The sequence below is a fragment of the Nycticebus coucang genome, chromosome 10 (assembly GCF_027406575.1).
Source record: "Nycticebus coucang isolate mNycCou1 chromosome 10, mNycCou1.pri, whole genome shotgun sequence".
In the NCBI taxonomy this organism is placed as follows: domain Eukaryota; kingdom Metazoa; phylum Chordata; class Mammalia; order Primates; family Lorisidae; genus Nycticebus; species Nycticebus coucang.
Window position 1 is genome coordinate 129,510,800 of NC_069789.1, and position 13,411 is coordinate 129,524,210.

The window sequence follows — 13,411 nt, forward strand, 5'->3', positions numbered from 1 at the left end:
GCAGCCACACTCCCCCAGCTCACCTTCTGTCTGAGCAGGCGGCCCCAGGCCTCTCCTCGCTCTTTCACCAGGGTGATCACAGGCTCCTCGTTCCTCACCACACACTTGCACTCGTCCTTTACTATGTGGCCTTGCAGCTCCATGTCGGCCAGGTAGAACTTCTCTCCCACCCAGGCACTAGATTGACAAAGAGAAATAAAGTCAGCTTTTTAATCTATTTATTTAAAATAGAAATTATTTCTATTTTACAAGATATGTATAAACCTACCTGAACACGACTCTATCTGTAAAATATTTACATTTGTAATCCTTCACATCCCTTAGTCTTATCTTTAAGATGATGGCATCATCCTTTTGGAACCATTTTATCTGTGGGTGGAAGCTAGAAGGAAGAAACAGGCTTGCACAGCCGTCAGCACTCACCGGCTGGGGGAGGGCACGGACTGTGCGGCGGGAGGACGTACCTCTTCAGATGCGGCTGGGTGGTTTTGTTCATGGAAGTGTCTCCAGTGTTTTCAGATGAAGTTTCTGTACAAATTAAAGTCAAATTTTCCTACATGTAACTCCATAATATACAGACGTATATTTTTGCATACTTACACAACTTTTATTTTTTATTTTATTATTTTTTAAGAGACAGGGTCTCACTCTGCCGTCCAGGCAGAAGTGCAATGGTGTGATCGCAGCTCACTGTAACATAGAACTCCTGAGTTCAAGCCATCCTCCTGTCTCAGCCTCCCGAGTAGCTGGGACTACAAGCCTGAACTCCCATGCCCAGCTAATTTTGAAATTTTTTGTGGAGAGAGAGTCTTGCCATGTTGCCGAGGCTGGTCTCAAACTTTCGGCCTCAAGCCATCCTTCCACCTTGGCTTCCCAAAGTGCTGGGATTACAGGGATGAGCCAACACCCCTGGCCTTTATGCAACTTTTAGATGAGGAATCACTTACACAAACGTTTCATAGTAACCCAAGTAACCAGTTGCAAAGAATTATTACCAAAAAGTAAAATGCACATCACTTAATAAAACATAATAGTTTAAAATAAAAAAGCCTCTGACATGTATTAATATTAAATGATTAGGAAAGTTAGTCTTTTGAAGAGGAACCACATTACGATTGCTGGCCACAGAATATAAGCGCTAAGGCTTCCTTGGTGCCATCTGAACCCGCCAGGACCCCACTGAAGAGGACGTCCAGGATGGCAGCCAGTAACTGTTACACAGGAACTAACGCTGGACACGGCATTTTTTCTAAAACAATGGAATTTCAACTTCTTAACCTGAAACATTTGAAGATTCCATCCAAAAACTTGAACAAGAATGTTCCTACCAGCTTGAATCACAATAGCCCCCAAATAGAAAACCAATAGGCACAAAGATGCACTGTGGCATATTAGGATCACAGAACACAGCCTGATAAAAAATTACACTGAAAGAAGCCACACAGTGGATCCCATGTACTTCCCAATTCAGCAAAACTAACAGTGACAGGAATTAGAACAGTGGCCACTGGGGAGGGGTCTAGGGAGACGCCCACCAGCTTTATCTGACCAGCGGGCACAGACACACAGACACTCTGGTGAGCCGTTCACTTGAGGTCTGAGCACGTTACTGGATACATCACACCTAAAATAAAAAGAAGGAAAACAGGTGCAGAAAACCAACATTGGAACTTGAACTGTCAAAAACGGGAATAGTTGGGTATTATTAGTGTCACCTTCTCTATATTTCATCTAAAAGTAGAAAAATCTCTAAACATTAAAAAACACCCAAGCATAAACGACTGACATTAACCACCTATTAAATAGCAAGTACCAACCGGGCTTTTGGTTTTCTGAGTTTGTCTCGGGGTCAGCCGCCCTTTCTGCACCCTGGTTCTCCTGCTGTGTGCTCTGCAGACACGCGGCATTTTCTGCTGAAGGAGATGCCCTGGACAGGAGAGGCAGAGGTTAACTCGGACTTCAGGAGGCTCTCGGGCAACATGTGGCTCTCCATAGCAGTGATTTTCGACTGGTGTGGTATGGCACTCTGGGGTGCCATGAGAGACTCTTAGGAGTGTTGTGAACATTTTTAAAGATTAATTAAATTATTTTCAAAATAATTCAAAGCATGGTAAGTATCTTCTTTTTTTTTTTCCACTTTTTTTGGACAAAGTCTCACTCTATGCCCTGGTCTACGTAGAGCGCCATGACAACATAGCTCACAGTAACCTCAAACTCCCCCTGGGCTCAAGCAATCCTCCTGCCTCAGCTTCCCAGTTAGCTGGGATTATAGGCACATGCCACATGCCTGCCAGTTTTTTTTTTTTTAAAACATGCCTAGCTAGTTTTTTTTTCTAGTTTTAGTAGAGATGGGGTCTCACTCTTGCTCAGGCTGGTCTTAAACTCCTGAGCTCAGGCGAGCTACCTGCGTAGGCCTCCCAAGAGTGCTGGAATTACAGACGTGAACCACCGTGCCCAGCCCTTTACTCGTTTTTTTTTTTTATCAACATAATCTAAGTGGCCTTGGAAGTTTAACTACAGGTTCAAGTGTGCTATGAGAGAAAAAGAGGTGAGGACAGCGCTGTGCAGGAATGCCCAGCAGCAGGGATGGCAGGCAGTAAGTGCCACCCGGTGCCTGATGCCTGAAGTCAGACCTGGCGGGGGTCACAGAATTCAGGGATCACAGCCAGCTCTACTAGGTGGTGCAGCCCTTGGGGCAAGCACACAGTGGAGATCAGCCCCTGTCACCAAAAAAGGCATCAACTCATTTACCAAAATCATTTCCCCCCAAAATCTGCCATGCCATGCAAAGTACACTGCCACCCACTTCCAACAGCTGCAAGGACAGACAGTGGACCACCAGCCTTGCCGTCTCCCCAGACTCTCAGGCCATCCTCCTGGGACCATCCTTTACCAGCTTGGGTCTGCCATCTGCAAGTTTCTAGCTGTATAAAGACACAGGGGCCGAGCGGGCTCAGGGTGCTGCCCTTTGCTTTCTTCCATGTCAGTGCACAGAGGGCTGCCTCACTCTTTTAAAACTTTTAAACTGTTATTCCTTCAGTTTTCTCAAACAAGCAACCATTCGTGTGGTGCAGTATTTTCAAGTAAGTGACAAGGTTGTGCAGTGAACACCTCTCCCTCATGCCTGCGCCCCAGGCCACCCTCCTCCCCAGGGCAGTATGATTTGTCTTTTGTGGCTCCTTGGAGCTCACTCACACCTGAGTGGGTAGGTCTCAACTAACACAGGCAGGCACACCTCTGACGAGTGGTGAGCCTGTGTCTCTAAGGGCTGCAGTCCCCAACCTTTCTGGCACCAGGGACCACTATAATGGAAGACAATTTTGCCAAGGACTGGAAGATGTTGGGGATGGCTGGGGACAACTCGAGTACATCACATTTATTGTACCCTTTATTTCTATTATGGCTACACTGTAATATATAATGAAATGATACAACTCAGTGGGAGTCTTGAGCTTGCTTTCCTGCAACTAGATGGTCCCAGAGTCGGTCCCACTGCTGGCATTAGATTCCTGTGAGGAGCACACACCCCAGATCCCTGCAGCGCAGTGTACAGGAGGATCTAATGCTGCCCCTGACCTGACAGGAGGTGCAGCTCAGGTGGTGACGGGGAGCAGCTGTGAATGCAGATGAAGCTTCACTCATCAGATGAAGCTGGCCCCTCATTTCCTGCAGTGTGGTCAGGTTCCTGACACAGCCCCTGAGATCAGCCCCTGTCACCAGTGATGGGCACCAGTGCACGGCCCAGGGGTGGGGGACCACAGTCCAAGGGCACTTCTGAAGGCCACCTATGAACCCTGTGGCACAGCATGCCCCAGTGGCAGGGACCGTACAGCAGGCCCAGCCGCCATGCACAGACCCCTCTAGAACAGGTAAACTCTTGGAGACAAGGCAGAACAGGGGCTGGGGAGAGCAGAGCTGGAGGGAAGTATCGTTTATGGGAACAGAGTTTCTGTCTAGGATAGTGAAAAAGTCCTTGCTGGAGATGGACAGTGCTGATGGTCACACAGCAGTATGGATGTACTTACTAAATGCCATGAATTATGTGCTCAAAAATAGTTAAGTGTATTTTATCGCAATAAACAAAAACACAAGTAATTCAAGAAATCACTGTTGGCCGGGCTAGGTGACTCATGCCTGTTGTAATCCTAGCACTCTGGAAGGCTAAGGCGGGTGGATTGCTTAAAGTCAGGAGTTCGAGACCAGCATGAGAAAGAGTGAGACCTCTGAAAATAGCTGGGTGTTGTGGCAGGTGCCTGTACTCCCAGCTACTCGGGAGGCTGAGGCAGGAGGATCTCTTTAAGGCCAAGAGTTTGAAGGTGCTGATAGCTGTAACACCACGGCACCCTACTAGGGCAACAGAGTGAGAAAAGAAAGAAAAGTGAAGAAATCACTGTTAAGTTTTTTAGTCAAGCTATGAAGCCCCGCTGCTCCCCACCTAAGCAGCCTTGTGAGCCTTCCCTTCACTGTCTACCCTTCTGGTGTCTTCACTGTAGTCTGACTTGCGTTTCCCTCAGGACATCACAGTGAGTCTGGGCACCTTCTCACACACTGATGGGACCTTCTGAAGCTGTTGTCCATGGCATTTGCTTACTTTTTTCCCCTTTCTTATATTTTTAATTGATAAATAGGGGTCCATACTTGGGGGATACATGCGATAATTTCACACATCATATCATCTTAAATACATGTATACATATACATTTATATTATTTGTATTTTACATATGTATTTTTTTCCTTTTTTTTTTGTAAAATAGCGTTATCCTCTGTCAGAACACAAATCAACAGACTCTGGAGTAGGCAGTGGAGGCAACACCAGCAGAACATGCGGCTCGCTGAGGAGGAGGGTGAGTCACACAGCCTCACCCCATTTCTGGTGCCGCTGAGATAAAGCCATAACCCTTACAAGTAGCTCATTATATTAAAAATATTTCCAGGGCCCACCTGGCTCTGCTCCTGCACAAATAGGGTTAATCTTTGTAATGAAAAGGGTAGTAGGGAGAGACAGAAATATGGGGGGAGGGCGGTAGCTGGAAAACAGGAAGGGAGACAAGCTAACGTGTAGTAACTAAGGCTCTCCAAAACATCCAGAAGAGAGGGGTAAGGGGGTGGGAGGTGGCTGTCAGAGGCTGAGAAGTGTACCTGGAGGTGGTCTCACTCCTGTCCTCAATCCTGATGCTTTGGAGCCATCTGTCCTTTCAGACACGCCCTGGGAGGTCCCACAATCAGAATCTATTCTTTCCTCAGTCCCCACCTATCCAAATAGCTCACCAACCAAGTTTTGGTGTCCCCTATTGCTTAGGCCTCTGAAGTCAGCCCCTTTAAATCACAGCCCTCCCCTTAAATAGGAAGCATGAGGAGAGCTGGAGGGTCCTTCCTGGCAGGAGGATGTTCCAGGGGTCAGCCGGTTTTAGGGTCCCTCTTGAGTCCCGGATCAGGGAGTAGATGTGGTGCTGGGCTCCACGTCCACTGGTGGAGACCTTGAAGATGCAGGGGGTGCAGCAGCAGTTCCTGGGTATCTCTGTCACCACCTGGAGGATGGTAAAGCTCTCAAGGATGCTGTTCATCACATACTACTCAGCCAGCTGCCACAACTTGCGCAGGAAATTCACCAGGTACTCCCAGATGGGCAAGTACAACAGGCAGAACACAATGTCCTCCAGCTGGGCCCACTCTGTCTCCATCTTCTTCCTCCACCACCTGCTTGCCAAAGGCGCAAGCCGTGGAGGAGCACGTGAGGGTCATGTGCCCCAGGCTCTCATGCTGGCTGCTCACTCCGTGAAGCCACCACTGGCCCTGGCCTTCTCGCCACTTGGGCCTCAGTTCAGGTCTGCCCAGAACTTGACCAGGAAGAAGACATGGGGGAGGGCGTGATCAGTACGGTTCTTGCATATTTGTCGAACATCCACACTCTCGAGTGGGGGCACTCCAGGGCTGGGGCAATGCTGGGTGATGTGTACAAACAGGTGCCTCTGGTATGGGTCAGCTGCATTTGGCAGTTCCACACAGGCCGAGAACTCTACTAGCTGCAACTGGGCAGTGCCCGACGCCCAAGCCTGCCAGGCTGGGGGTAATGGGGCAGGTGGGGGCAGGGGTGAGAGGGGTTAAGGAGACCCATACCCTGGTCAGTAGATGAGGAGTCCACGACAAGGAGAATGGTGTGTTTAAAAATAGCTTCACATCTGAAACATTCCAGAGGGGTCAGAGTCCCTGACCCAAACTGGAGAAGCTCAGAGGCCTAGGGACCAGCAGGACCCAGTTTGGTGAGCTGGGCCGAGGACATAGTAGCCATGGACTAGATTTCCTTCAAGTTCAAATCTGAATAAGACTAGAGACCTGGTTGCAAGTTCAGACCTTCCCCATTCTCAGCTTGATGTAGCAGGTAATCAGTTCATTCCGACCATACATCTTGCCTTCATCTGAGAGGATGATTTTTCTGACAGCCACAGGGCAGGTAGATGGCCAGGGCCTCCTGGAAGCTCTGCTCAATTGTCTGGGCTCCAGACACCCTCTGCATCTGGGCCCATGTCTCCTCTAATCCCCTCGCTGCCTCTGGCACTTGCTTCACTGCCTTCTTGAATGCCTGTCCCACACTGCCATCGTCCATGGGGGACCCCAACCCAGAGTTCCCCGTCTCAGCCTCCCAGCCTGTGGCTGGGGAACCGTCACCTTAGATACTTATCTTTCCTTCATGCTAGGAACTATAACCATTATTGAGTTTTATTTCAGTTCCTCATTAACATTAGTGGTAAGTCATTCAGATAAATGGCACATTTTTTCATTACCTGGCTTTTCTTACCAAATGATGTTTAAAATAATTTCTATTGTAAGGACCAAGTTAACTCCATTTTGTTAAAACTAACTTCATCTTGTCCCTCAGTCTTCATTTTGCAGCTGCGAACCAAAGGCGTTAGGCAACCTGCTCCCTCCCCCGACCCCTGTCCTTGCCCCGTGATCCACGTTCTTACATAACTTCTGCTCCAAGCGCAGTAACAGCACTTTCCAGACGGCCAAAGACAACTGCTTGGTCCCCTAGCTCCCCCCCATCAGCTCGCCTCAGCGGCTCACCTCACACCCCCTCCCTTTTTTCTTTTCTATACCCTTAAAACCTTCCTCCTTTTCGAGATGGAGATCGGGGCTTCTCTGCTCTCCTGCTGTGTCAGGAGCAGGAAGCCCAGGCTCGAGTTTGTAAATAAACAACCTCTTGCTTTTGCATCGGACTTGGTCTCCGGGTGATTTTTGTGTGTGTGTGTGTGGTCCCGTGACACGGCACAACACTTTTCATATCTTGTAACATACAGAGATCATGTTGTGTTTTTATGATACTCTCTCTCCCTCATTCTGACTCCTACCCAATGCTTCTATCTACCTGCCCTTCCTCCTTGAGTTCTTTCCCTTTGGCTCCTCCTCCTTTCTGTATCTGCTGAGCTGTTATTTTTGGCTGCTCATAATGATAAGCTTTGTCCCATTAGCTTTCATCACTCTCAGTGCTGAGCACATTTCTGTCTTGTCACTACATGTTTTCTTTTATGATTATGAGGACTTTCTTTGTTAGATCTTTCTCATCATTATGAGGATGGGGGATGGTGTGTGAATAAAACACAGGTGAGAAGTTTATGTGTAGACGACTTACCTCTGCATGACAAAGGCTGTCTAAAGGTAGGAGGGGACACAAAGGCCATTCAAGGACCCGGAGGACATGCCTGGACTGGCGGAGCTGGAAGGACAGCTGCCAATCACGCCTTCCTCTGGACAAACAGAATGCCGGCTCTTACCCAAAGTGCTCCTAAGCTGTCCTTGCATGTCTGAGAAGCAGTCGGTAGAGTTTTTAAATTTGGGTTGGGGACATTCTTAGTATCAAGATTGAAGTCTCCACTATCTGGTGTATGTTGTAAATAATCATCGTCCAGAGTGACAGGAGGGCTGATTACAGGATGTTCAGCAATCTTATCCATTATTTGTGAAAGAGGAGTTTTAGGTTTCATTTGTGATTTATATTCCAGGATTTTCTGTTAAATGCTTTCCGAGCCAGGAACAACAAAATCATCTGCAGTCGTCCGTCCAAATAAATCTTTAGCAAAGACATCAACATTCTGCTGCAGAATGCTGCAGATGCTGTACACTATGCTTGCCGGGTCACAGCAGAGCAAGCATGAGGGCTGTTCTTCTACATCCATCAACTGGACGTATATCCGCCTCCTGAATGCTGTGTGTGATTTTACTCTTGCTCACAGTCCCCACAGTGGCACCCTGTGAAGGAGTTCTGTGCCCCATCTGTCCTGCTGCTGTGGGCAGCGCAGAGCAGAGCGGACGTCAGTAGGACCAGGATCGGCGCCACATCCTAGGAGGGTCATGACGCACACTCCTCTTTCTCACACCACTCAGCCTTCAGCAGAGGGTGTCCTATCTCCACCATCTCTGATGTTCAGGTGACAGTTCTTGTCAGCCAAGAAGAGAGACCACCTGGAATGGCCTTTGGCACAGGCCAAATGCTGAGCACTCCTCCTCTTCTTGTCTCTTGAGTTTAACTGATTTCTTTTCAGGTAGATGAGCTCCTGCAGCTGGTCCACGTCGCCCTTGTTGGCAGCTCTGTGGAGCCTCCTGAGGTCCCCATCTTGGATGTCACACCCCGTCGGTGAGAAGACTGGGTCCTTAACCTGGTCCGAGTGCTTGAGGACCAAAGGGGCCTGCAGCTAACAGCTTTGTTTCAGGGGTCCTCAAACTTTTTAAACAGGAGGCCAGTTCACTGTCCCTCAGACTGTTGGAGGGCCAGACTATAGTTAAAAAAAAAAACTATGAACAAATTTCTTTGCACGCTGCACGTATCTTGTTTTGAAGTAAAAACACAAAACACACTGCCGCATGTGGCCTACGGGCCGTAGTTTGAGGACCCCTGGTTTAAATAGAGCTCCTGGCTCCATGGACACCCCGCCCCTACCCCCTCGGCTTTTCTCTGCCTACGTAGCCTTAGGCCGGCTGCCAACTGGTCTGGTCCATTTGCCTACTTTTCCTAGTAGGTGTCTGCAGGCTTCCTCCTGGTTGGAAGCAATCACGACACACACCCTTGGGAGGACCCACGTGCTCTGCCTGTGCCCTGCCCCCGAGGGAGCCAGAGTACATCCTCAGTCTCCTGTCTGCTGTGCGGTGTGCACGGCTCCACCACTTTGGAAAACTGCTGGGTGGCAGCTTTGGTTACGATTCAGCAACCACATTCCATCAGAAACATATTTGTAAATGCCCCCCAAAGACGTGCGTGAGCATGTTTGAAGCACCACTATTGAAGCACCCCAGACAGAAATCTCCCCACAGCAGCAGAGAGGGGAGACAAACTATGATATATTCATGCAAAATGATGGCGTGTAGAGCTCAGAACTTAGACCCACAGCGACGTGCACCATGTGGTAAACTCCACAGGCCAGACAGACACACTGCAGGGGTTTATTCAAACAAAGCACCAGCTGGGAGACCCAGCTGTGCATCCCCAGTCAGGAGAGCTGCTCCTCTGTGGGACTGGACGAGGGGCCTGAGGCCAGCTGTCTTGATGTGGGGCTGGTTACACAGAGAGCTTAGAAAACCCACCAGAGCCTGCACTTCTGACATGCTTGTTTCTGAGCATGTGCTATTTGAACAGAAGGAACAGAAATCCTTTGTATAAGAGATATAGGAACAATAACATATTTGAGATTTGTTGTATCATGTTCCACCAAAAACAAGTGTGGGCTAGGATGCGAATAAAATAAGGTTCCCCAAAATCTTGGTAATTATTAACACTAAACAATGGGCACATGGAGACTCATTAAACTTTTCTACTTTCAGAAAAGATGCCCTTAAATGCTTGTAAGTTGTATTTCCACAAAATAGGTCTTCTAAAAGGGAAAGAGAAACCCACTTACGGAGTCTGGCTTGGACTTTCTTCAGAAGCTGGCATTTTAGCACCTTCGTAGAGCTTTTTCAATTGTTCTGTATGTTCTGAATTATCGACGCCCATTCCCATTGACAAGATTTCAGCTCGAACATTATAATCAATGACAGACGTTTTCAAATTTGAAAGATTTGTAATATGCACCTGGAATCAAGGATAAAACACAGCACTTTTAGGAATCACTCTTTGATCTTCCTCTGAGTCAGACTCTCTCACATGGGCTCCCTGTCTAGCCCCAGCCTCTGTGGGCAAGGCCTCCTGCAGCAGCACCTGGGTTGTTCACAGCTCAGCCCCACAGCACAGAAGCACCACCAGGTGTGGGGCGGGCTAGTCAAGACCAATCTGCCTACAGTGCTGCGACAGACATAGAATTCTTGCATCGTTCTGATTTTCGCTCAACTACTTTCGTCTCTATTAATAAGGAGCCCTCAGGCTCAGGGTCCTCGTGTGCCTGGAAATGGCCAACGCCAAGGCCCCATGTTCTGTGTTCAGGACCATTTTCTCCATGTTGTCTTTTCTGTACCTAAAACATTCTCATCCTTTTTAATTTATACAAAATTAAGTAAAACAAGAAATTCTGCAACAGTCTGATTCTTGTTGATGGTGGTGTAACACAAGACTGAGCATCCATGTTGGGGGAGGATGGGCCAGGCTGGCACCAGCTGGCACATTCCTAGGGGGGCCCTGGGAACAAGTCCCCAACTGGAAACATGCAGACAGCCTTTCTCCCCTCCATTTGGGACAGAACAGCTGTGGGTGGAGAAGGAGAGTGCGGGGGTCTGTTTCTCCAGTGTGTCAGGGACACTGTAGTATATTGTGCAGCTGTGGAAAAAAACAGATTTGCTGGGGGCGGGGGGTTCTTTTTTGCTTCATTCTCTTACCTGTAGTTTTTAAAGTCCTGACTTAATAAACTTTCCATTTTTTTTTTCTAATGAAGGACAACTGCAATACTATTACAACATCATCTAAGACCCTGGATCTCTTCCTTTACCTGCCTTGGTCATCGATCTTTTCTTTTTTTTTGTATTTTTGAGATAGAGTCTCACTTTGTGGCCCTTGGTAGAGTGCTGTGGTGTCACAGCTCACAGCAACCTCAAACTCTTGGGTTCAAGCGATTCTCTTCCTCAGCCTCCCGAGTAGCTGGGACTACAGGTGCCCGCCATAATGCTTGTCTATTTTTTAGAGATGAGGGTCTCACATTTATTTTTTCTCTTTTAAAAATTATTTTCTTTTTTTTTAAGTCTCATTAGATGCAAACTCCTTATAAAGTTTTGCCAACCTCATAAAAATTGTCAGAAGAATCATTTTTATAAACTGAATTCCTTTAAGTCTTATAAATCATAACAATTAAAATTTAAGTTTAATACAGCAGCACTGTGAGTTGAACAGTGGTGTCCCTGGAGTATAAGCGGAGGGGATGGGGCAGTACCAGTAGGGATGGATGCTGGTCTGGTCCCCTGCCCTCCCCGACCCCGTCAGCTGCGCTGGTGGGTGGCTTTGTCTGCTCTGCTAGTCCATAGAGCCCAAGGCCTGGGACTGCGCCTGCTCACAGCAGTGCTCCTGGGGGATGAATGAGGCAGAAACTATGGGCCCGACGGCATGTATCCCAGAACCCCCACTGTCCCCGACCGCATCTCAGGTCTTTAGGGTCATTTACAAACTAGAACAGATGAAGCTGTCACAGCAGTCACTGGCTGGGCCTCTCAAATGGTGCGGACAATGGACTGTGAAGGTGGTTTCATGGTTCGCAATCAACGCTTGAAAGAGATAAATAGAAAATAACTTAAAGCTCAGAGAACATCGCAGGTAGTGAGAACTCTCGAGGGATTGGCGTCCTGCTGTCTAAGTGTGAGTGCATCAAATACTTATAAGTGCACATGTGCATGGGTTACAAGGTGAAATATTCTCCAAACAAAAGTTAACCCACAACTAAATTCATGACAAAAATAACATGAAAAACGCCTCGCCTTCACAGAGAGCCCCGACTAAGTCTGTTTTTGTGAAGCAGTTCTTCCAGCAACAGGCTAGTAGAATTTGGATAATTTTAGGACTATTCCAACAGACATTTCCTTTTAAGAAAACTGCATACTGGGCGGCGCCTGTGGCTCAGTCAGTAAGGCGCCCGCCCCATATACCGAGGGTGACGGGTTCAGGCCCGGCCCCGGCCAAACTGCAACCAAAAAATGGCCGGGCGTTGTGGCGGGCGCCTGTAGTCCCAGCTACTCAGGAGGCTGAGGCAAGAGAATCGCTTAAGCCCAGGAGTTGGAGGTTGCTGTGAGCTGTGTGAGGCCATGGCACTCTACCAAGGGCCATAAAGTGAGACTCTGTCTCTACAAAAAAAAAGAAAAAAAAAAAGAAAACTGCATACTTACCATTGGATCAATCCAAACTGTATTTCCCAAAGCCAGTATCACCTTTGCATCATGCAGCTTTCCAATGATTTTATGATGAATATATCTAGTAACCTGCAAGAAAGTGCTTAAGATTTTGTATCTGAGGCTTTAATAAAATACCTTATTCAGCATACCCATCACAACGCCTGGCTATTTTTTGGTTGTAGTTGTCGTTGTTTGGCAGACCTGGGCTGGATTTGAACCTGCCAGCTCTAGTGTATTGCAAAATATTCCATGCATTTCATTTGAGCCTCACGGCAACCCTGTGAGGTGACACAGGGGATCGTCCCCCCTTTTACTGACAAGGCTGATGGCAGAGTCGAACAAGGACAGAACTGCAGAGGGCAGGAAGTTGCCCCAGGTCCCTCCCACTGAGTCGCGAGGATGGGCAGGGTCTATGCCTGTGGACTCTGCCTGCTGCCTATTTCCTGCTATGGACATGTGTGCCCCATGTCTTCTGTCAACTACATTCTATCTTAAAGCATGGATGTTTATTAGAAAACTCAATGAGAGTGAAGTACAAGTTGTTCCTGCTGCTCCAGAGGACGTCACAGTGACAGAGTCGCTCTGCAGTCAGTGACACTGGAGGGGAGGCTCTGGCTGGGCATCCTTGCTCTTGGCTGTCTTTCTCCAGAGCAGGGCCACAGACGCCTGTCTGAGCAATCCTTCCCGCACGTTAACACCAAAAAGCAGAACAGAAGGCAACAACTGTCCATCAGCATTAGATAGATGGTTTCCACGCCCCTTGAGCTTTGTGAATGAATTTGGAATATGCATATAAGAGAAATTTCCTCTTTTTCATAGAAGGCAGCTCTTTAAGAAATATTGTGGTCAGCTGGGCACTGTGGCCTATGCCTGAATCCCAGCACTCTGCAAGGCTGAGCTGGACGGATCCCTGAAATACTGTGGGCAGGTGGGCATCGTGACCTAAGCCTGAATCCCGGCACTCTGCAAGGCTGAGTGGGTGAATCCCTTTAGTTCAAGAGTTCAAGACCTGAGGCAAGAGGGAGACCCTGTCACTACTAAATATAGAAAAAAAAGATGTAAGAGATTGAGGTTGCTGTGAGCTACAATGCCACAGCAGTCTACTTAGGGCA

The 13,411-nt window shown here is 48.0% G+C and overlaps 1 protein-coding gene across 5 annotated transcripts in view; it reads right to left on the reverse strand.

The window, feature by feature from the left end:
- The window catches only part of TDRD12 (tudor domain containing 12), a 77,261-nt gene that overhangs the window by 3,444 nt on the left and 60,406 nt on the right, over positions 1-13,411 (reverse strand). For 3 of the 5 annotated variants that reach the window (XM_053604612.1, XM_053604611.1, XM_053604610.1), the window contains 6 exons: positions 12,294-12,386; positions 9,893-10,065; positions 1,818-1,927; positions 465-528; positions 269-382; positions 24-177 (listed from right to left, as the gene is read on the reverse strand). In XM_053604612.1, coding sequence (XP_053460587.1) covers positions 24-177; positions 269-382; positions 465-528; positions 1,818-1,927; positions 9,893-10,065; positions 12,294-12,386 — 708 coding nt within the window. Of the gene's footprint in view, positions 1-23; positions 178-268; positions 529-1,817; positions 1,928-9,892; positions 10,066-12,293; positions 12,387-13,411 lie in introns of those variants that run through there. The other 2 variants (XR_008382974.1, XM_053604613.1) reach the window with 2 other exon arrangements.